The 23811-nt window shown below is 40.9% G+C and overlaps 1 protein-coding gene across 2 annotated transcripts in view; it reads right to left on the bottom strand.

The window, feature by feature from the left end:
- The window catches only part of LOC133556832 (poly [ADP-ribose] polymerase tankyrase-1-like), a 31562-nt gene that overhangs the window by 4450 nt on the left and 3301 nt on the right, over positions 1 to 23811 (bottom strand). The window contains exons 2-23 of one of the 2 annotated variants that reach the window (XM_061907137.1): positions 23534 to 23758; positions 23330 to 23425; positions 19631 to 19667; positions 18150 to 18225; positions 13883 to 13903; positions 12461 to 12555; positions 12313 to 12379; positions 12046 to 12232; positions 11823 to 11944; positions 11564 to 11655; positions 11394 to 11472; positions 11143 to 11314; positions 10234 to 10313; positions 8862 to 9007; positions 8607 to 8772; positions 8301 to 8520; positions 6482 to 6591; positions 6185 to 6373; positions 3156 to 3405; positions 2979 to 3061; positions 1598 to 1718; positions 1417 to 1514 (exon numbers count right to left, since the gene is read on the bottom strand). In XM_061907137.1, coding sequence (XP_061763121.1) covers positions 1417 to 1514; positions 1598 to 1718; positions 2979 to 3061; positions 3156 to 3405; positions 6185 to 6373; positions 6482 to 6591; positions 8301 to 8520; positions 8607 to 8772; positions 8862 to 9007; positions 10234 to 10313; positions 11143 to 11314; positions 11394 to 11472; positions 11564 to 11655; positions 11823 to 11944; positions 12046 to 12232; positions 12313 to 12379; positions 12461 to 12555; positions 13883 to 13903; positions 18150 to 18225; positions 19631 to 19667; positions 23330 to 23425; positions 23534 to 23758 — 2732 coding nt within the window. The remainder of the gene's footprint in view (positions 1 to 1416; positions 1515 to 1597; positions 1719 to 2978; positions 3062 to 3155; positions 3406 to 6184; positions 6374 to 6481; positions 6592 to 8300; positions 8521 to 8606; positions 8773 to 8861; positions 9008 to 10233; positions 10314 to 11142; positions 11315 to 11393; positions 11473 to 11563; positions 11656 to 11822; positions 11945 to 12045; positions 12233 to 12312; positions 12380 to 12460; positions 12556 to 13882; positions 13904 to 18149; positions 18226 to 19630; positions 19668 to 23329; positions 23426 to 23533; positions 23759 to 23811) is intronic. The other variant, XM_061907138.1, reaches the window with a different exon arrangement.

Below are 23811 nucleotides of genomic sequence, written 5' to 3'. Positions count from 1 at the left end.
CCTATGGGGAATTATGACACCAGGACATCTGCTGATTGGAGTAAACCTTGCTCTGGTTTGTCCACAAATTGGAAGTTGCTGGCAGTCTTCAAAGTAGCCCAAAGCTTCCACAAATGATTGAAGAACTGTGGACACTCTTGTGATTTGGATCACATCGCACTGTCTGCTCCGCAGGTTTGAAGACCAATCATAGACAATTTAGAGTGAAAAGCAAATTTTATTTTCACTTGTAAACAAAACATTCTAATGTTTAAAAAGGCGGACTTCACCTTCCTAAGGTGTATTATTTTGTGCTGATTGAAATGAGTATTACTCGGCCTGGACGGAGGTCTGAGATTTACACTGTAGGAATACATTTACTTTTGTAAGGGAAGCATTTAGGTCTCACCTTAAAACTCATCTGTATACTCTAGCCTTTAATTAGACCTCCTTTTTAGACCAGTTGATCTGCCGCTTCTTTTCACGGTGGCAAAGGGGTTAGTGCGTCTGCCTCACAATACGAAGTTCCTGCGGTCCTGGGTTCAAATCCAGGCTCGGGATCTTTCTGTATGGAGTTTGCATGTTCTCCCCGTGAATGCGTGGGTTCCCTCCGGGTACTCCGGCTTCCTCCCACCTCCAAAGACATGCACCTGGGGATAGGTTGATTGGCAACACTAAATTGGCCCTAGTGTGTGAATGTGAGTATGAATGTTGTCTGTCTATCTGTGTTGGCCCTGTGATGAGGTGGCGACTTGTCCAGGGTGTACCCCGCCTTCCGCCCGATTGTAGCTGAGATAGGCGCCAGCGCCCCCCGCGACCCCGAAAGGGAATAAGCGGTAGAAAAATGGATGGGTCCCCCCCTCCCTTGCGGAGGGGGTCCTGTCTGATGAGTCGAGACCCAAGATGGACCGCTCGTCGGGACCCAGGATGGACCGCTCGCCTGTGTATCGGTTGGGGACATCTCTACGCTGCTGATCCGCCTCCGCTTGGGATGGTTTCCTGTGGACGGGACTCTCGCTGCTGTCGTGGATCCGCTTTGAACTGAACTGTCGCGGCTGTGTTGGAGCCACTATGGATTGAACTTTCACAGTATCATGTTAGACCCGCTCGACATCCATTGCTTTCGGTCCCCTAGAGGGGGGGGGGTTGCCCACATCTGAGGTCCTCTCCAAGGTTTCTCATAGTCAGCATTGTCACTGGCGTCCCACTGGATGTGAATTCTCCCTGCCCACTGGGTGTGAGTTTTCCTTGCCCTTTTGTGGGTTCTTCCGAGGATGTCGTAGTCGTAATGGTTTGTGCAGTCCTTTGAGACATTTGTGATTTTGGGCTATATAAATAAACATTGATTGATTGATTGATTGATTGATCTCCGAGGGTGCAGGGGGACCTAGTAAAGTGTCATTTCAATGTGTACTCATGTAGAACACAGTGACTTACCTCCTCTTCCACAGACTGATACTCCTTGTCATCTGGGGCGAGGTCTATGAGGATGGTGCCCTGGTTGGCGCAGTGGAATGTAAGGTATGGGTTGCCACCTGCGGATAAACAACCAGAAAAAACATGGTAAATAGCTCAAGAAAAATATTCACACACAATCTTTTTGAAGCGGCCTTCTTACCTTGCTGGCCGCCCAGCAGCCTCTCTACACCCTTGATAAGTTTGTGTCGGTGACCGTAGGCATTGATCCCGATTTCTTTCAGCTCCTCGTGGCCCATGTCAGCAAGGACATCCAAAGTTATCTGTAATGAAATGAAGACAGCTTCATCTTTTGCTGAAACACAATTACTTTTTGCAAGTTTAAAAAAGTTGGTTTAAACAATGGAGAGTTAGAATGTGTTGATACCAATCCACCCATCAATTTTCTATTCTTGTCCTAATTAGGGTCATGGTTGAGCTGGAGCCTATTCCAGCTGAATCTGGGTGAGAGGCAGGTTACATTCTGGACTGCTCGCCAGCCAATCGCACGGCATAAAAAGACAAGCAACCCTTCACACTCACACCAATTACTGGAACATGCATGTTTTTGGAATGTAAAAGGATGCCCGAGTACCTGAAGAACTACCACACAAGCACAGGGAGTACATCCACACAGAAATGCCTAACCAGAGATCAGAAGCCTCAGTTTCCTCACTGTGAGGTCATCATACAACCTCTTGCAGCTCAATCCGTCAAAGACCAAGGAGCTGGTCATTGATTTTGGGAGGTCGAGTCCACGGTCACAACCTATTGTGATCGAGGGAGTTGAGGTACAGACCGTGGACTCATTCAAGTACCTCGGGGTTTGGGTGGACAATAAGCTGGACTGGACTGTTAACACGGACCACCAGTACAAGAAAGGACAGAGCAGGCTGTACTTCCTCAGGAGACTGCACTCCTTCAACATTTGTAGAACACTCCTGTGGATGTACTACCAGTCTGTGGTTGCCAGTGTTCTGTTCTACATGGTAGTGTGCTGGGGGGGCAGTACATCTAAGAAGGACAGCTCCAGACTTGAGAAACTGATCAGGCGGGCCAGTTCTACAATGGGAATGAAACTGGACACACTGGTGAGGGTGGCAGAGAAGAGGACTGTTGACAAACTAGTGAGCATCCTGGATGATGCCAGTCACCCTCTGCATAGTGTTATCAGGAGCCAGAGGAGCCTGTTCAGTTCTAGACTGCTTCATCCCAAGTGCAGGACTAATAGACTCAAGAACTCCTTTGTCCTACTGCCTACTTTGTCTTGTTATATTCTTATTTTACTGTTATATTGTTATTCCCATTGTTGCTTTTTAGTTTTTATTCTTATTGTAATATTTCTCTATTTTGTTTCCAGTTAAACCCCCATTATATACTTTTTACTTTTTTTAAATTGATCTCAACTCTGTACACTGCTGCTGGAATTTTAATTTTCCTGAAGGAACTCTCCTGAAGGAATCAATAAAGTACTATCTACTGTATCTATCTATCTATCTATTAAACACTCGGCCAGCAGACATTGTGTGTTATACATTACTCACCTGCTCTCTTTCAAAAATATCCCTCAAGTGCTCCAGACCAAGACTCTTCATGAACTGACTTATGTTCATGTCCAGCATTGTCACTGGTCAGGAAAAAACATTCAAAATTAGTGTTTACAAAAAACATTTGTGCATTTTTGCCCACTAAAACTGAAGCTCATGTGTCAAAACTCATACATTCTCCTTCCTTGCGGTCGGTGCCCGTTGCTCCATCTGCAACTCCTGAGTTCCCAGCAGCAGCAGCGCCGCTTGCCAGCTCAGTCAGAGGCCCGGCCAGGTTGTCTATGCTGCTGGCAGCTGATAAGCAGGATGGTGTGGAGGCCGGGGAGATGACAGAGGCGCTAACCACTGTGGCCTGTGGCTTGAAGCAGCTGGGAAGAGAGTCTGGGGGCATGGCGTCCATCAGGAGGGCTCTGATGTCATCAGCCTAAGCGGGCAGCAGCAGAAAGTATTCCAGGAGAGTCAAAACAGCATGACAACCAGATTACTTCTAACATGAAATATCAGATCAGTACAACAATATGCAACATAAAGGACTTCTTTCGCTCGGTTCCTCGAGCAGTTTTAGTAATCTCTGATCCCTGTCTGAATCCCCTCATCACGACCTACACACAGCAGTTAAAAACTGCTAAGCCAGTATTAAGGATTGTGAAGATGTGTTCAAAGGAACAAATCTACAGTTACAGGCCTGCTTTGATTGTACTGATTGGAGTGTATTTGAAGTTGCATCCGAAAACCTTGCTGAACTCACTGACACTGTGACATCATATATCAGCTTCTGTGAGGACATGTGTGTGCATGACAGGGGCATCATGTAATAAAGCACACAAAAAGCTAACGTATGCACTTTTTCACGACCAACTTGAGATAAATCGCGTGAAAAGAGCGGCGAGCTAACATAACGCCTCAAGTATGCACATTTCTACAGGCTGCTGCTACTTCGGTGACACAGAAGCTGTCGATCGGGCTTTGCTGACATTTGATTTCAAGAATGTAAAAAAGGTTGAGGCAAAGACACAAAATTAACTTTTTCAGCAATGCTTCGTATTTGATAAGACGTCTAAAAATGTATCTAGGCGATCATTTGGCATCTCTTGCTGTCACAATGTGTTCCTAGGACTCCAGCATATGTGCTCGTCTCGTCAGGCAACACATTAGTGGCAACGGTGACGGTAGAAGAACGGCCAGACTCTGTGTCATATGTGTCTGAGACCTCAAGTAGCTCTGTTTCGTAATGATAAATTGAGAAATCAAACAAGAGTCAAAGTCTTTTTTCTCCTTCTAGATGAGCTGGAATGCTTAAATTTAAAAGACTGCAAACCAAATATTACATAATTTTCACATGAAACACTAATCTGGCTGTGAGCAGGCTACTGTATGAACACATTTTGATGTGAGATACACAAAATATATTAATATTAGGTGGTAATCAGAATCACCCACATCTTCTAAAGTTTTACGTATCATTGCAGCAACGATCTTTTCAAACGGGGGCAGCACTACTTTATCTCAGCTTCCCTCGTCTGTCCTTTTCTTCAGCTCCTTCCTGATGTCTGACCATTTTTTTTTTATTTCAGCCTGCGTGCAGTTCTCACAAACCATAGCATTAATAACCTCACAATTTCATCCATCTTTTGTCGACTCGAAACACAAGAAAGAAGCACCTCCGAGTGACTCCTACTGAATTCTGATTGGGCAGAGCGTGCAGATCTCAGGCGTGTGGCTAATTTCAATATGTTATCGGTCCTGCTAGACACCGAACTCTATTTAATAATACAACTCTAACATTTGACAACCAAACAATTAAACAAGGCGACACGGTAAAGAATCTGGGTGTTATCTTCGACCCAACTCTCTCCTTTGAGGCACACATTAAAAGCGTTACTAAAACGGCCTTCTTTCATCTCCGTAATATCGCTAAAATTCGCTCCATTCTGTCCACTAAAGACGCTGAGATCATTATCCATGCGTTTGTTACGTCTCGCCTCGACTACTGTAACGTATTATTTTCGGGTCTCCCCATGTCTAGCATTAAAAGATTACAGTTGGTACAAAATGCGGCTGCTAGACTTTTGACAAGAACAAGAAAGTTTGATCACATTACACCTGTACTGGCTCACCTGCACTGGCTTCCTGTGCACTTAAGATGTGACTTTAAGGTTTTACTACTTACGTATAAAATACTACACGGTCTAGCTCCATCTTATCTTGCCGATTGTATTGTACCATATGTCCCGGCAAGAAATCTGCGTTCAAAGGACTCCGGCTTATTAGTGATTCCCAAAGCCCAAAAAAAGTCTGCGGGCTATAGAGCATTTTCCGTTCGGGCTCCAGTACTCTGGAATGCCCTCCCGGTAACAGTTCGCGATGCCACCTCAGTAGAAGCATTTAAGTCTCACCTTAAAACTCATTTGTATACTCTAGCCTTTAAATAGACTCCCTTTTTAGACCAGTTGATCTGCCGTTTCTTTTCTTTTTCTTCTATGTCCCACTCTCCCGTGTGGAGGGGGTCCGGTCCGATCCGGTGGCCATGTACTGCTCGCCTGTGTATCGGCTGGGGACATCTCTGCGCTGCTGGTCCGCCTACGCTTGGGATGGTTTCCTGCTGGCTCCGCTGTGAACGGGACTCTCGCTGCTGTGTCTTGGATCCTCTTTGGACTGGACTCTCGCGACTGTGTTGTATCCATTGTGGATTGAACTTTCACAGTATCATGTTAGACCCGCTCGACATCCATTGCTTTCCTCCTCTCTAAGGTTCTCATAGTCATCATTGTCACCGACGTCCCACTGGGTCATTATTGTCACCAATGTCCCACTGGGTGTGAGTTTTCCTACCGAGGATGTGTCGTGGTGGTTTGTGCAGCCCTTTGAGACACTAGTGATTTAGGGCTATATAAGTAAACATTGATTGATTGATTGATTGATTTATAAGCGGGCGTGGCCTTGGCGTGTCCAGCTACTTAAACATCTGCGATCAATTTCATGTTTAACAAAGAAATGTGCTTGGATTAGTACATGCAGATATTATAATACAGTGGTCCCCCGACCAAGGGTCTGGGGACCGGTACCAGTCCGTGACGCATTTGCTATCGGGCCGCATAGAAACATTGAATCATTTATAAACGACTGCATTTTACTAATTGACGACTGCCTCACTTATCCTTCATGAAACTACATGGCGGACAGAAAGTGATATATGTTGTTACCGTGGCCAGGTCCAGGGCTGTCTGGCCCTCCTGGTTCTTCATTGTTGGATCAGCCCCATGAGCGAGCAGGAGGGCACAGAGTTGTGTGCGCCCCTTCTGGGCTGCCTCGTGAAGGGGAGTGAAAGCCCATTTGTCGGTGGCATTCACACAAGTATTGTACTTTATCAGCAGAGCTGCTATATCAACATGCTGTCAGAGAGGGAAAACAATACAAATGAGCAAATTCAGATTTTCAAATGTACAAAATGATGCAAATATTTGAAGCTATGTGTTTGAGATTTGGGAGTAGACACTCACCCCATAGGAGGCAGCATTGTGGAGAGGTATAAGGCCTCCCTTGTCCTGCGCGTTGACATCAGCCCCATGCTCCAGCAGATACTCGGCCACTTCCAGATTGTTGTAACCAGCTGAAGAGAAACAATCATCTTAATTTGGTTCACCTGCACTATAAACAGGTATTGAATATCCTGCTTTGACAAAAGATAATATTCAATTTTGATTGACACTGTCAGAAGTGTAGTAGTTAATATAATCTGTTTTCATAGAATGTCATTGGACAGTTTTACCAACACTTGTAGCTGTGGCGAAACATGCTATGAATACCGTATTTTTTGGACTATAAGTCGCTGTTTTTTTCATAGTTTGGCCGGGGGTGCGACTTATACTCCGGAGCGACTTATGTGTGAAATTACCATAACACATTACCATAAAATATAAAAAAATATTATTTATCTCATTCGCGGAGGAGACGAAAAACATCAGCAATCGTCACACACACGTCAACCAATAAGAATTTGGCGGGGGAGGGTCATGGCAGAAGTGCATTGTGGGTCATAGGATGCTAACTGCTAACTGCTACTGCCGTAGCTATTAAAAAGGGTAATTTCAACGTTGGCGGTATCTTATAAAAACTGAGAAGGGCTGAACAAAAATGGCACTGAAAAGGAAATCATGTAGTGCAGATTACAAGCTGGATGTAGTGAAATATGCAGCAGAAAACAACAAGAGGAAGCGGCGCATACCTTTGGAGTTGGCAGAGTTGTTTAGAAGCGACATCGAGGAAGAAGATTTCATGGGATTTATGGATTAGGAGTGAGAGATAGTTTGGTAAAGGTATAGCATGTTCTATATGTTATAGTTATTTGAATGACTCTTATCATAATATGTTAGGTTAACATAGCAGTTGCTTATTTATGCCTCATATAACCTACACTTATTCAGCCTGTTGTTTACTATTCTTTATTTATTTTAAATTGCATTTCAAATGTCTATTTACCATGAATTGATTTACGTGGACCCTGACTTAAACAAGTTTAAAAACTTATTCGGGTGTTACCATTTAGTGGTCAATTGTACGAAATATGTACTGTGCACTTTTTTTTTTTGTCTTTGTCATGAAAAAGGGAGGTTTTTGTGGTTGGTGCACTAATTTTAAGTGTATATTGTGTTTTTTATGTTGATTTAATAAAAAATAAAAAATTGTTTTATTTATTTATTTTTTTTAAATAGAAATGAATAAAAAATTATTCTGCAGCCCGGTACCAATCGGGCCACGGCCCGGTGGTTGGGGACCACTGCTCTAATCTACTTACAAATGTTTGTGATTAAGCTAACACGCTGGGATTTCCACCATTGTTGCTGCTTGTCTGGATCAATGCGTCCGTCGCTTAAAAGGTCCGACAGGGAAACAGTGACTCAAGCACTTGCTTGGGGCAGAACATTCAAACTTTGTTGTCTTGTTAAAAGTCAAGATTTTTGCAATTTATTTAGATTTTTTTCAGCATTTATTGAGTAGTCTTCTACTCACCCCACTGGTGCTGCATTGTGCATTGCTGTTTCCCCCTGCGAGGTGGCGGGAGTATTGCAGACATGATCAACCCTAGTTTTAATGGTTTCATTAGGCCTATTTGGGCCATGTTCGGTGGGCCAAATGAAAAGCTTTGGCGGGCCGTATGTGGCCTGCGGACCATCAGCTGAATAGCCCTGTGCTACAGCTGCTACAGTCTTTTATACTGAATACTGTGTTACTGCTCCTGGAACCTTATTTCCCTGAGGGTATTTACCCAAAAGATCAATTGAGTCGTATCTAACTAAGATAGGGTGACAGCGGGTATACCTGCAAGGTGGAGTGGTGTGGAGTTGCGGCCTTGAGTGTCTCTGCAGTTGATGTTCTCTGGGGAGCAAAGTTTCTGGACGCGGGCCAGGCAACCTTTTTTGGCAGCGTCCAGCAGGGCAGCATCACCCCTAAGCAGATCCTGGATGTCAGTGTCTCCATCTTTCACCATGTCCAGTGGCATGTTGCCGTCTCGGTTCTTCTTAGACGGATCCGCTCCATGCTGCATAGACAAATTTTATATTAGAGAATAAAACATTTGCAAGATATCTTCAATCCCTTCTCCATAATTAACTGAAAGTCTCTCACTTTGAGCAGTAGCTTGCAAATCTCATATTTGCCCTTGGCTGCCGCTTCGTGAAGCGGGGTAAACTTCCACAGGTCGGCGACATTTACTGAGGCTCCATGCCTGACCAGCAACTCTGCAACTTCATAGTGGCCGTAGGAGCATGCGTTGTGCAGAGGAACCAGTCCGCTGGTGGTAAAAGAAACAAACATAAGCACTGATCGTGTATTGACATCTTTTGAAGACGGTTGCAGGAAAAAAACAAAAAACAAACACACCCCTTGTCCTTGGCATGTACATCAGCTCCGTGGTGAAGCAGGTATTCCACAACAGCCACTCGGTTGTAACCAGCAGCAAAGTGGAGTGGAGTTGAGTGGCGGCCCTCCAAATCGCGACAGTTTACGTTTTGAGGGGTGCAGAGTTGCTGCCGCAGAGAGATAACAATGGATTGAATATTGCAGGGGTGCCCACACTTCTTCTGCAGGCGAGCTACTTTTCAATTGACCAAGTCGAGGGGATCTACCTCATTCATATATGTTTTTATTTATGAAAAATATGTTCTTTTTAACAGATTAAAGGTTTTTAATGATAATGCAATAATATTTAACACATATAGAGTCCTTTCTTTCATGAAGACAAGAATATAAGTTGGAGTATTACCTGATTCGGATGACTTGCATTGATTGGAATCAGACAGAAGTGCGGATAACGTCGGCATTTTCAAATGGAGAACAAAAGTCCTCCTTTCTGTCCAATACCACATGAAAGTGGTTGGTTTTTGGGATCTTATTTGTCCAGCTTCCATACTCGTTTTTATACACTATACAAGACTATATATATATAGATGTACGTTTTCATAAAATGGTCACTACTGCCTACTTTGTCTTGTTATATTCTTATTTTACTGTTATATTTTTATTCCCATTGTTGCTTTTTATTTGTTATTCTTATTGTAATATTTCTCTATTTTGTTTCCATTTAAACCCCCATTATTTACTTTTTACTTTTTTTAAATTGATCTCAACTCTGTACACTGCTGCTGGAATTTTAATTTTCCTGAAGGAACTCTCCTGAAGGAATCAATAAAGTACTATCTATCTATCTAAGAAATCCATTAGCTTCGTAGCTTGCTTGCTTGTGCACGCCAGCTTTCTCAGACTCTTATTTTGTTAGCGCGGGGAAGAGGAAGCAGCACTTTTATTGTAAAGATAGGAACTGTGCAGTCGGTCTTTAGAGTTTTGACAGCAAGTACGGCGCGAATGTGTTGAAATATAAAGTGTTTCTCGCCTTCCTGTCTATCACTTTTTCTTAATAATGAGCACGCAGCAGCCAGCGTCATCTCACAAGACCCTCAGGTGTCGGGAATGTCAATCAAGTGACGAAAGTGACGTCTTGGTGAAGATCGATGATCGCTAATTTTTAGGTCTATTTTTTAAAATGCCTGGCTGGCGATCAACTAACACATCCTCCGCGATCGACGTAATGGGCACCCCTGGAATATTGTAATGAGTCTTAAGGGATATTTTAGGAGGGAAGTAGGGAAAATGTGAGTTCTAACAGAATTCAGTTCTATACCGAGTGTGAGCATGACAAACCTATTCGTTACAATTTTGCAGGAATAAAACAAGAGAAATAGGTGTACCAACTCACCTGCACGGTCTCAAGATCTCCTGCTTTGGCTGCTTCAAGAAATCTGTAGTCCACGTCAGAGTTACGTGTGGGAACATTGTCTGAAAGAAAATCAATCAGCCGATTTAAATTCTGTTTTTTTAACTACATTTATGCAATAGACCAGGGGTCGGGAACCTTTATACCTGAGAGAGCCATGAAAGCCAAATATTTAAAAATGTATTTCCGTGAGAGCCATATCATATTTTTTAACACTGAATACAACTAAATGCGTGCATTTTTAAGTAAGACCAACATTTTTAGAGTATAATAAGTATCTTCTTCTTTTTAATAACATTAAATAAATAAATAAAATGTCATGTCTCTTGATCATGTTTTTGTTTGGCCACGTGCTGTTTGTCCTTTGGACTCTGTAAGTTCCTGTTTTTTTCCACTCCCTTGTCTGGTTTCCTTGGTTACTCATTTTGTCCACCTGTCTCTGGTGGACAAAACGCCCGCTCACCTGCTTCCCGAGCACTAATCAGAGGCAGTATTTAAGCTCGTATTTGCCAGTCAGTCGCCCTGTGCTGACTTGTTTCATGCCTTGCCATAGTTTCGTGCTTCATGCCATGCCAAGTAAGTTTTGTTTGATTTATCTTCTTAGTCTGTTTATGCGTTAGCTTTGTTCTTTAGCCCAAGTTGTGCCTCCCCTGTGAGTGATTTTTGTTTGTATATTTTTTTAGTTAAAATTAAATCATGTTTTTACCTAAATGCCATGTCCCGAGTAGTCCGTCTGCCGTGATTACCAGTGAAATTTTTCATAATTAGCGCGTTAAGCAATGTCAGCTAAGATTTATCTGAGAGCCAGATGCAGTCATCAAAAGAGCCACAGGTTCCCTACCCCTGCAATAGACCATTATATTAATATGGAGGAATAAAAAGCCTGATCACCGTTGAGAATCTGTTGAACAGCTTCGTTGCCCATCTGTGCAGCAGTGAAACCCTGCAGGGACACGATGGATGGGTCGCCCCCATAGCCTAGCAACAGCTTGCAGGTTTGAATGTGACCAGCCAGTGCAGCCCTGTGCAGAGCGGTCTGTCCGAGCGTGTCCACAGCATTTATCTGAGGTCAGAAGTGGTGAGGGGATGACAACATGCTTGGTGTCTAAAAAAAGTCTTTCAGGAAAAGGGTTGACTCAAACCTTTGCTCCGTGTTTCTGTAGCACCTCCAGAATGTCATTGTGAGCTCTCTCGGCAGCAACGTGCAAAGGAGTCATAAAGCTGTGACATGCAAGAAGTAGGAAATGTTTTAATGTTTGTCATATTAACAGTTAAAAATAATCGAATCAAAATGTAAAAAGTGTAGACCTACTCCTTGTTCTTCTCATTAATGTTGGCACCTTTACGCAGCAGCAATTCAGTTACTTGCTTCCTCTTGGGGTGGGGAGAAGCCACAGCACAATGCTGAAATGAAAACCAGGACATAAGTTTGGCCATTGTGTTTTAAAAAGCATACATGTCAGCACTAAATTGAGTGCCTTCTTAGGAACATTTTGCTAAAGTTTGTTGACATCATTTTAGCGTAAAAAAAATAAGGCAAAAAACACTGTGGTTGTAGATTTGGTTCTGACCAGAGCTGTCTCATTGGTTTGAGGATGTTTGAAGCTGATGATTTCCAAAGCCAGCGTCTTCTTCACTTTGGCCATGTCTGCTTCCCGCGCTGCCTGCAGCAGTGAGTGACCTTTGAACTCATCTACAAGGAAGGGAAGGACAATGGTAAGACACCAACAACTATAACAAAAACACTTAAAATGACAAACATGTATTTCTGGTTTTGTGCTTAATAGGACTCACAGGTCAGTCTCTCCTTTAACTCTGGGGTGGGGGCCATGTCCACAGCACTCTTGCTGTGGCAGTTGAGCAGGGTGGGATCGGCACCGTGGCTCAGCAGCAAGGAGCAAACCTCTACACGGTTCTTGGATGCTGCCTCATGGAGAGGAGTGAACTGCCACAAGTCCATAGCATTGACACAGGCGCCATGCTGAAGCAGGGAAAGCGTTGACACAATAGAATCACACAAGCTCGTCTTTACACATTGAGATATTTTGAAAGGAAATATACCTTAAGCAGAAGCTCAGTAACCTCAAAATGACCGTAGGAACAAGCATTGTGTAGAGGAACCAGGCCGCTGAAGTAACAAGGTTAGGGGTTAAGCACGTCCGGAATTATGAATACATGTGTTCAAGAAGGTCTGCATTGTAGCCCTCACCCCTTGTCCTTGGCGTGAACATCAGCTCCATGCTGAAGAAGGAGTTGGACAATGCGCACTCGGTTGTAGCCGGCCGCCAGGTGGAGAGGAGTTGACTGTAAGAGAGCACAACTTGTTAACGCACCTGCAAGAAAACATGGCTGGTTGGCTACTTGGCTGAGTGCTGCCTTCGATGGCCAAAAGAGCAAGCAGCTGATTAGGGCCAGAGCCAATGAGATTGGGCTAGTGAGCTCTGAGCTGCAGATGAATGGTGAACGGCGCAAAGTCAACATAGGAGTGGACAAAACAAAACATCAAACCTAATCTGCTGTCTCAATATTTTGTCACAAATGAGTGAAGACTAATCTCATTATTGATTTGTAACAACTGTCCTACATGAAGCTGAACATTTGGTAGTGACAAGAAAGAGCATACCTGTGTCTAATCATAAAAATGGACTGATTGATGTTACGGTTAGGGAAGAGTGACTGCTTCCTGTCTGCTATCCAGAACCATGAATAAAAGCATCAATTACATCACTACCTTCTCATTATATCCTATCTAAAGTTAAATTGATTACGCTATCAATTAACTAATTCTAATCTGGATTTGATCAAATCCCCACTGTAAAAGCATGTACATCAAGAACAACCATTATCAGCCAAGAAAATAAAATGTTAGTCCAAGCAAGTGAAATTGTCACTTTTTCAATGTTGCAAAAATGAAGCTTACAATAACATAAGTTATTCTAAATGCACATTCCATGCAGGGATATTTAGGGGGAAAAAGAAAATCAAATCAAACTGCATCTCCTAGGTGACAGTCTGCTGTGCAATGGATTTGTTGAGTGCAGGATGGCAAGCAGTCAGAAATCATTGACAAGAAGGAAAGCATTGCAGTCGAGAAACAGGTGAGAGTCATTCCTGCATACTGACCAACTTATCAAGGGATGGGGAATAACACAGAAATTTCACCAGACATAATTGCTTGACAAAATGCAAAGAGGGGCGAGCCTTTGGTCATGCATGAGTAATAGTCAGAAATCATGTCAATAAGACAAAATCAAAAAGGTCAGATACGGTGTGAAAACTGACTGAATAAAAGTGTGGGTGAGTGTTTAAAAAAAAAAAAAAAAAAAAAAAGAGAAGACAGATGCTTAAGAAGGCAGGCAGTGAAAAACTGAGCTCCTCTCCAAATGTAAAAAGATGGGGTTTTTTTTAAATCTTTGACACAAACAAAAGTCACTCACATGCCACTCGCGCACACTAACCCGCACACACACAGAGGAGCATCAGGGTGGGATACATGAGTGACCCACACACCCGTGATGTGCAATTAAACGAGTGACAGCCATCTTATTGGTCAAATAAAACAATGGATTAAAAAGGAAAAAAAGATCACAACAGTGCATCAATCAAGTGGCTGTTATCAAGGTCAACTTACCAGCATTTTTTGAGATGTTGACTGATCGACAAATGTTGCCAGAGTCACACGGAAAACAAAACGAAAAAAAAAAAATTACAAAATGACAGCATCGGGTCACAGATAAATCTATTCTCCCCTCTAAAGTCTGACTAAACACAACTTCAAGGCCTAGTCATCACCACTGATTAGCTGAAAATTGGGAAATTGGGGCTAAACAGCTGTAGGGTGAGAAAGTTCTCCATGGTTGTATTTTCAACGCTGCTTAATCCCACAACAAATATACATTGAAGAAAGACAGGGCAGAGTACACAATGAATGAAAGCAGCTTGTGGTGATTATACAGGGTTTCTTCCTCCGTCTCCGCTTTGCATTCTCTTTTTTTGGAGCCCATTTATTTTATAGCACAAAAAAAAATCACAATTTGCTAAATTTTTCACAGATAATTTGTACCTGCTGCAAGAAATAAGACGTCTCTTAAGGTATTAGTGGAAAAATATGTGGATGCTGAGGAGGGACCCCCTGCCAAGTTGTAATGTTCTACTTTGCAGTTTATCTTTTTATTTATTTACATAAAACAGTGCTCTTTAATGAAAAAAATCTGCTCTACAAACAGATTATAGCATAGTTGCCCATTTCCATCTGTAGTCCCCCGTACCAGTGTGGGGGGCACATGGGAGAAAGGTGGGTGAAAGGTGCCCAAGGACACAACCAGAATGACTCAGAGGGCAGAAGCTGGATTCGTACCAGAAACCTTCAAGTTTCTAAACGACCATCTGAGCCACGACATGCCTGCTGTGCATTACTTTATCATCATCGTCGTCATTACTTACATACTTTATTGGTGTTGAACAATTCATTTATCATCCTCATCAAAACTAATTACATATTGTAATGACCTCACTGTATTGTAATGTTGGGGTTTACAGTTTAGTGTTTCTTTTACACGCATCTAAATCAAGGTTGGTCTTCCACAATTAAAATGGGATTGTTTGTGTTCGTCAATCCAATTCAGTCCTCTGACATAGCAGATAAACAATGGTGTCTACATAATATTTAAAATCAGCATAAGATGTCAGTCATGAAGTTAAATACGGTTAAGACATACAAACCAGAAAGTGACACACACTGAGTGTTCCATGATGGCCAATCACACTAAGTAGTTGATGACTTTCAACCCTGCCCCAGAAACATCATGATCGTATGCGAAACACTGAGTGTGTGGTGTTTGTCAATATCCATTGGCTTGAGTGTGATTGCTCTATAATGAGGAAGTGTTGCTGCTGGAAAAACGTGTAGAAACTTGTGCTCACAAGGTGGAACTGAGCATTGCTGTTGGCATGCTGAGCTTGGCAATAAAATCAGAAAAATACTTACATAGTGTATGTGCCTCTGCCTGGATGCTACAATATTTTTACTGGCGAGTGCCCACACTGGCTTTACTTTAATGTTAAACACGACGTTCCCTTGCCAGGTCACAGTTTACTGCATCACAGATTTGAAAAGTACTATTGACTACATAAAGATTTAAGGAACCATTGAAGTTTTCCTGTTAAAATGACATTGGTCATGGGATGTATTAAGTGTTTTAAGAGTGTCGATGTATTAATAAGTGTGTGTGAGAGCAGCGTGGACGTTAAATACATACAATATTCATACAGATCATAATTAAAATGTAAAAAGGTTTGGGAGTGGTTATAAATATTTAAACTGGTATTTAAAGTCGGTGGCAGCTGTTTGGCTAACTTTCACCTATCACTGGTGCTTCTGGAACACCTGCTATGGAGAAGGAAACACTGTACTGCTACAAGGTTGGGAGAACGCATGTGAATAAACTATTAAATCAACCTTATAGAGGAGGACTTCTTAGAAGTCATTTAAAAAGTCCTCTATATTAGTGGTCCCCAACCTTTTTGTATCCGCGGACCGGTCAACGCTTAATAATTTGTCCCGCGGCCCGGGGGGGGGTGTCCTTTTTTTTCCCTTTTTTTTTTTCTTCTTTGCCATGAAAAAGGGAGTTTTTTGTGGTTGGTGCACTATTTGTAAGTGTATATTGTGTTTTTTATGTTGATTTAATAAAAAAATACATTTTTAATTTTTTTTATAAAAAATTCTTCTGCGGCCCAGTGGTTGGGGAATACTGCTCTATATGACATAGCAATGAAAAGCAAATAAAAAAAAACGACATAATCCATATGTCATGATTACATTACTTCAATCCATCTTTCATTACATTTTTTCACAAAGAAAAATACAATTCCAGGAAAGACAAAATAATTGTCAAGTATATGGTAGATTAAAACATTTAGCTGCCGCAAAAGTATGGAACAATTATTATGGGGAGATCATGTACGGTAGATCTATATTGAGATTTGGGTTGTTACAATACCAATATTGTCGTGGTACCGTGTGAGTAGGGATTCCGACAAGTTAGGACACTTTGACGGCCATATAGGAGTTGAAACTGGCAAGAACAACCCTAAAAGCGCCTGTTCCCCGCCGCTCCCCCGCCCTGTTTCTTTAGCAGAATTGTGAGTCATTCTTCCCCTAAATGGGAATATATGAACATCTCAGCAGTAAGTGGTGTTTTTTTTATGCTTGTTGGTTCTCAAAATCTGCAGTGAGCAGCTATAAAAGATGATGAGATAAGCTGCAGCACCCCCCGCGACTCCAAAAGGGACAAGCGATAGAAATGAATGGATGGATTTAAAAAAAAGCGTTGTGATGCGTTTTTTTAAAGTAATGCGCCGCGTATCCTTAAAATGATCAAAATACGTTAGCATTAAAGTATTATAAATGTGCTTGTTACTACATTACATATATACTTAAATCATGTATACAAAACCCTAACGGAGGTGTTACATGTTTTTAGAGGCTCTATAGCAGGGTAGGGAACCTATGGCTCGAGAGCCAGATGTGGCTCTTTTGATGACTGAATCTGGTTCTCAGATAAATCTTAGTGGACATTGCTTATTACGGTGATTCATGAATAATTCCTCCGGTAATCAGTGTAGGAATAACATTCAAAATATAAAACATTCTCATGCATTTTAATCCATCCATCCGGTTACTACGGCACCTGTTCAAGAAGTCGCATTAATGGTAAGAAGTTTTTTATTTATTGTTGGTTAGCTTCAGAATAACAGTGTATAAAAAAAATAAGAGACTTATTATACTCTAAAAATGTTGGTCTTACTTAAAAATGCAGGCATTTAGTTGTATTCAGTCTTTAAAAAAAATGATATGGCTCTAATGGAAATACTTTTAAAAATATTTGGCTTGTACGGTTCTCTCAGCCAAAAAGGTTCCCGACCCCTGTTCTATAGGCAGAATTGAACGGCTCCCATAGGCGCCATAGTAAGTGGACTTTTGATCGCATTTAACATTTAGAGTGCATTTTAAAAAATCCATCAGTCGTCATGTCTTTCATAATGATTGTGAACGATAGGCGTAATTCCAAAAAAAAGTGCAGTTCCCCTTTAACTCCAATTGCGTCCATTCTCCATTTTCTATCTCCACACTTTTAGATTGTAAACACTCTGTGCTGGCTAATATGCGTGTCTGCTCATTTTACCAGCAAGGGCACGATGTGACCAATTTACTTATTTTAGTGTTGCCAATCAACCTATCCCCAGATACCCCGCCTTCTGCCCGATTGTAGCTGACATAGGCACCAGCGCCCCCAAAGGGGAATAAGCGGTAGAAATGGATGGATGGTCACGATGTGACAACGCCGCGTCATCATGTCTGGGGGAAAAAATGTATCTGGATTTTTCAGAAGCAGTATAGTACTGTTTTTAATTAATTAGTACTGCGCTACTTTATTACTACAACCCTAGTTGACTGACGACTTGTCTAGGGTGTACACTGCCTTCCGCCCGATTGTAGGTGAGATAGGCACCAGCGCCCCACGCAGGGAACAAGCGGTAGAAAATGGATGGATGGATGGATAGTTGACTGATGGTATGTTGAAATGACATCCTCTGAGAACCATTCAACATCTTATAGCAGTTGTGAGTGTGAATACAGTCAATACAACAAGAGAAGAAAGTCTAAACAGCTAAATTATCAGATGTTATGATGTGAGCAGATAGAATACACATTTTGAATAAATATAAAGCTAACCTGTTTATGAACATACAGTTAGACATATATACAACCCCTGCTGTGTCACAAGGCTTTTACCCCCCCCCCCCCCAAGTACAGTATTAGGGTTGCAAGCCCACATATCACATTGTATCAAGGGCGTCATGACATCTGTTTTAGGCTTATTTGATATTAGATTTACCTTTCGGCCATCACTGGCATGGCAGTTGACATTCAATGGAGTCAGTAAAGCCATTAGTTTTTCCTCATTTCCACTCCTGCAATACAAAAAAAAAAAAAATACAATTGAATTTCATAATGTAAAGCTAATTGGCGATAATACATCATTTCATTTGTAGAGATCTATCCAAACTATGTGGACCATTCCACCAAATCTGTACAAATCCATTTGCCATCCTGAGAAATAAAATGCACAAACGCACGATAAAATTAACTGTAAACATTTGTCTTGTACTGTATATTCTTTTTGTGCTTAGTGTAACCATGCTATTAACATTAAAGTCATGTGGTCATATTTCATGGATTTGCTCATTCTGTGCTAAAAACCCACTCTTACTAGAATGAGTCATCAGCAGCAAAATATTGTACAAAAATATAATATAGACCTGACTTGTATACAAATATGATAAATGTTTTTGAGACATTTAGAGTAGTTGACAAGGTATATTATCAAGATATACAGTTGAATAAAGTCAGAAACTTAAATACATTTTGGAAGAATTACAACAAACATTAATCTTACTTCTCATGTGAGTTAGACAAGTTCTACTTTTCTCTGACAACCTAACTGTTTAAACTACACAAAAAATCACCAAAAAAGAAAGGCTTTATGCTGCCGATTCTGATTAACAATGACTGAAATAGATTAATATTGGATGGATAGTACTTTATTGACTCTTTCAGGAAAATTACAATTCCAGCAGCAGTGTACAGAATAGAAATAGGCTGGTATCGATCACGAGTATTGATTGTACATTTAATCACAAATACAATGCAAAATAAAACACAGGGCAGCAGTGTAACAATACCAACAAAATATTAAAAAAAAATCTCTATTCTTGTTTCTAATTACATAGTTGTTTAAGCAAAATGAAGTCAATAATATTGAGCTAACAAAAGTTACAGTTTACTAATAATTTACCTTTGGTTTTTGCCCTTAAAAAACATCCAAGGACTTATTCCCTAAATTTAAAAATTATAGCTATAAGTACAAAAAAATAATTGTGTAAAAATGTAAATTTTGACCTCTGGTACTGATCATATATTGGTATCACTTTTGGCATGGACACTACTGACACATGGCATGATCATGTTTATGACTGCAATAGAGCACTGGCCTATTATCCTCTCACCAGTCTGTTAGTAATCTACTTGTTCATTTGCTGGTAATAGCTGCTTACTTGATGATGTAACCTGGTTCCGTCTAGACTTCTGTCAATGTTTATGAAGCATTTATTCCTTCTATTGTATCGCATGCCTTCTAGTCTGCTCATGCTTACTTACTCGTAAGAAATGTAATGTATTTGCTGCAATGGAGGTCATAATTGTGAAATTATTTGGCAGGTGTATATGGATATACACAGTTAGTTGATGGATACCTCATTTTTTGTGGTGGGCAGTGGCCTAGCAGGTACTTTTTCCCGCCCTAGAAAAGACACTCACCTTGCTGCTTCCAGGAGCTCGTCTTTCTTGTATTCACCTGTTTGGGATAAAGCTACAGATTAGGTGAAGCCACGCAAATAATATTTGCTAAAACTGAAAAATAAAAAACAACTTCAACCACAAAAGAAAAAAGAAAATTTTCAGAGACAGAACCACTGTGGATTTTAAAGGGGAGTTGCACTTTTTTTAAAAAATGTATATCATTCACAATCCCTATGCAAGACAAAAACACGTGTTTTTCATTTTTATATGCTTTCTAATTTGTAATATACTGCAAATAGGAGGTGACTAACGTTGCAGCTTAATGGGAGTAACATATTGCGCTCATAAAGCGCTCAAAACATCCAAAAACACCAACATGACTCCATTTACATCTCTTGACCTGAATATCAATCAAGTATGAGCAATATGGTTATTATGAGCGCTAACAACGAGGAACTACTTTTAGCAGCACAGTGATCACAGAAAGGTAACTAGCTTATGCAGCTATTGATATACTGAACCAGTGAGCTGCTGTGTCGCCTTTAAGTTGGTAAAAGTTCATGCTAGATTACTAATTATGCCTCTCACCTGTGTAGTAGAAGGTTGTAGCAATAAACCGAGAAGTCGGTCAACTTTGACCTTCAACTTACACCCGGAGCAGGCAAAAAAGACGTGAAAAGACGCTTATTTAATTTTTTTTTTACTTGTGTGAGGATTATGAATAATTCTTCATCTAAAAAGGAAAATATGAACATCCAATTAGTCTGCATCCCAGTGAGAGCAGACATTGAACAGGAAGAGATTGTTTTATGTTCTTAGATTGTATTTCTTGTTTAGCACGTAACAAAAGTGCTACTGCTGGATCTGCTTACTAACTCAGTGGCCTAGTGGTTAGGGTGTCCGCCCTGAGATCGGTAGGTCGTGAGTTCAAACCCCGGCCGAGTCATACCAAAGACTATAACAATGGGGCCCGTTACCTCCCTGCTTGGCACACAGCATTAAGGGTTGGAATTGTGGGTTAAATCACCATAAATGATTCCCGGGCGCGGCACCGCTGCTGCCCACTGCTCCCCTCATCTCCCAGGGGGTGATCAAGGGTGATGGGTCAAATGCAGAGAATAATTTCACACAATCATTGGTACTTTAACTTATCACTGGCTCATCCTCCTTACATTCAGGCTCAAAAAGATCAGTTTTTGGATCATCATTTGTACAAAAGTAGTAGTCGTCGTTTCTTATGAAGTCTGCCATGATTAGTCGTCGTTGTAGGAAAAAGTGAATATTGTGATGCGTATTTGAAATTGATACGCCATTGTATGCTAAAAATTACCAACATATGTAAACTTTAAATGTTATTATAAATGTGTGTGTTACATTACCTGTCTACTTACAGCATGTAACTATTTTGATAGTCGACAAGTCATCGACTATCTTAACGATCTTGGCTCTAATTGACTTTTAAATGCAACTTGGGTTATTTTAGGCATGTGCTTACAAACAACAAAAATGACTAATCAATTCATGAATATTTAATTACACTGTAACTGTGCTGCTCATTGAGCTGTCACAAAAACTAAAGTGTCTATTAAAATATCCAATTAAAAGAAAGGCAAAATGCTAAAAAAACAAACAAACAAATAATATTATTTAAAAAAAAAAAAGTTAAAATAACCCCAAAAAACAAAAACACCAAATCTAACCCTGTCAAAATAAAGTTGATATGATATGATAAAAAGAAAATATTTACTGGTATATTGACCATTGAATAACTCCTGGCAGTTTAAGCACTCTAATAGACTCAATGTAAAGAAGCGTATCGATTAAGCGTTTTTTATTGCATTGCAAATTGAAACCGTTTTAAAAAGTACTTGAATTGATGTAGACACAGAATAGCTGCCGCTAAATATGGATAAAATAATAGTAAGTTCTTTTTCACACAACTTCGTCTCACACTTGTTAGCAGGCTAATACGTCCAAAATCATGCCTCCGCTTTAAATGCTCGCGAATCACAGACGTGCTGCCATAAAAAACAAGGTCCGCTTTGCAAAATGAGCAAGGTATTCATGTTTTAACAAGAATAGGAGGAAATGTTCTCACACTTTAAATGTCTGCACTTGTGATGTTTTAGTGAGTGGCGGCACGGACCCGCTTCCCTCCAGAAAAATACGAGCCATGACGTCACAACTGTTGTCAGCAAAACTTTTTATTGTCGACAATGTCGACTAATCGTTGTACTCCTAACAGCATGTATATATATATATATATATATATATATATATATATATATATATATATATATATAAAAAACGCTGATGGAGGGTTTTGGATGTTTACGAGTTATAATGTAAATAAAATATATAAACGTGTTGTTATCTCACAGAAAGATTGTAAATCATAGGCGAAACAATAATTTAAAAAAAGTGCAATTCACCTTTAATGACATGGAAATAATAATTGAGGTTGCGACCTCTGCGATAGTGTTAGCACACTACCAAATGTTTCGGATTATAAGGCGCACTTAAAATCCTTTCATTTTGTCAAAAATCAACAGTGCGCCTTATGACCCGGTGTGCCTAATGTACGAAATAGTTCTGGTTGTGCTTACTGACCTCAAAGCTATTTTATTTGATACATGGTGAAATGATAAGCATGACCGGTAGATGGCAGTCACACATAAGAGATACACTGCAACATGCCAGTAAACACCAAAACTTTAAATGTTCCATTGAGAATAAAGAACATTATGCACGGCGCTCAGAAATATGTCATGTTTTAGAACGACTTTGAAGCCGCACCGCTTGATGGATTGCATAACGGCTACCGTAGACAGACATGCCAGTGTTATTATGGTGTGTGTATAAAGACCACCAAATGGCACCCAATAGCAGACATTATCTGGCATACTGTTTTGTAATATTATGTAAAACCAACTTCTCTTACCTTTTAGTACTTGCTAATGTGTATTTGGGATCTGCATAAGTCCTGAAAATGTGCGCGCCTCGGCCATTGTAGTCTTATTATCTGTAAATCTTATTGTCATGAGACATTCATCCTTTGCTGTTGCCGTTTGTAATATGAAGTAGCGTACATTTCTAACTAATATCTGTCAGTAGACTTGCTATGAAAGCGCTAAAACATGCCGGTGTGGTGTGTTTACATTATTCAACCTAGGAACTATAGTTATTAGAGAGTTCCGGTCAGACGGTTTTTCAGGGGACACTTTTCCAGCGTTGATGTTGCACAAGTGAGCCACGGATGAGGAGATGCTGCTTCGTTGTTGATTGAAGTAAAGTCTGAATGTCGTTAAAACAGTTAGCTCCATCTTTTGACACTTCTTCCACTCCCGTCCTTGCACGCTACACCGCTACAACAAAGATGACGGGGAGAAGACACTGTGCATCCTGAAGCGACTGTCGGAAAGCGACTTGAAGATGGTTTGAAAAATATAACCTGTGCAACATTGTGACCAAAGAACCATTAAAAATCATACTATGACCCTTTAATGCGCCTTATAATCTGGTGCGCCTTTTGTAAAAAAAATAAGCCTGAAAAGACCCGCTCATCGGCAGTGTGCCTTATAATCCGGTGCACCCTATGGTCCAGAAAATACAATACTAAAAAAAAAATTCTGATTCTCAGAACATTTTTGAATGTAAATATGAAATTGTAAATGGTAGCAGACTAAGTCAGGTGTACAGTGCATGTGGGGGACTAACCTGTTAGTACGGCCTTGGCGGAAGGGTCAGCCAGATCCAGAGCTGACTTTCCATCAGTATTACGTATGTTAGGATCAGCACCATGCTGGAGTAACACTGGGAAACCAAGAAAAACATTTTCAAAGCTTTTGCAGCGGTTTAGTCTTGGTCCACACAGCACCTAACCAGTGTAATTTCAACAAATTAAAGTTAGAATAACTTTACCTATGCACACATCTATCTTTCCCTTGATGGCAGCCTCGTGTAGAGGAGTGTAGTTCCAGTTATCTCTGGCGTTGGGGTCTGCACCCTGACACAGGAGGAGGCCCACAACCTCTGCATGGCCAAAGGAGCAGGCATTGTGCAGGGGGATAAGTCCTCCATCATCCCTGGCATGGACATTGGCCCCTGTCTGTAGGAGATGCTCCACTACATCTTTCCTTCCAAACCCTGAAATAACGAAAAAATGCAATTACTTATTCAGCATTGATCATGATAAGGAT

The sequence above is a fragment of the Nerophis ophidion genome, linkage group LG07, assembly GCF_033978795.1.
Source record: "Nerophis ophidion isolate RoL-2023_Sa linkage group LG07, RoL_Noph_v1.0, whole genome shotgun sequence".
In the NCBI taxonomy this organism is placed as follows: Eukaryota; Metazoa; Chordata; class Actinopteri; order Syngnathiformes; family Syngnathidae; genus Nerophis; species Nerophis ophidion.
Note: the sequence above shows the minus strand (reverse complement) of the source record. Positions and strands in the feature narration are given on the sequence as shown.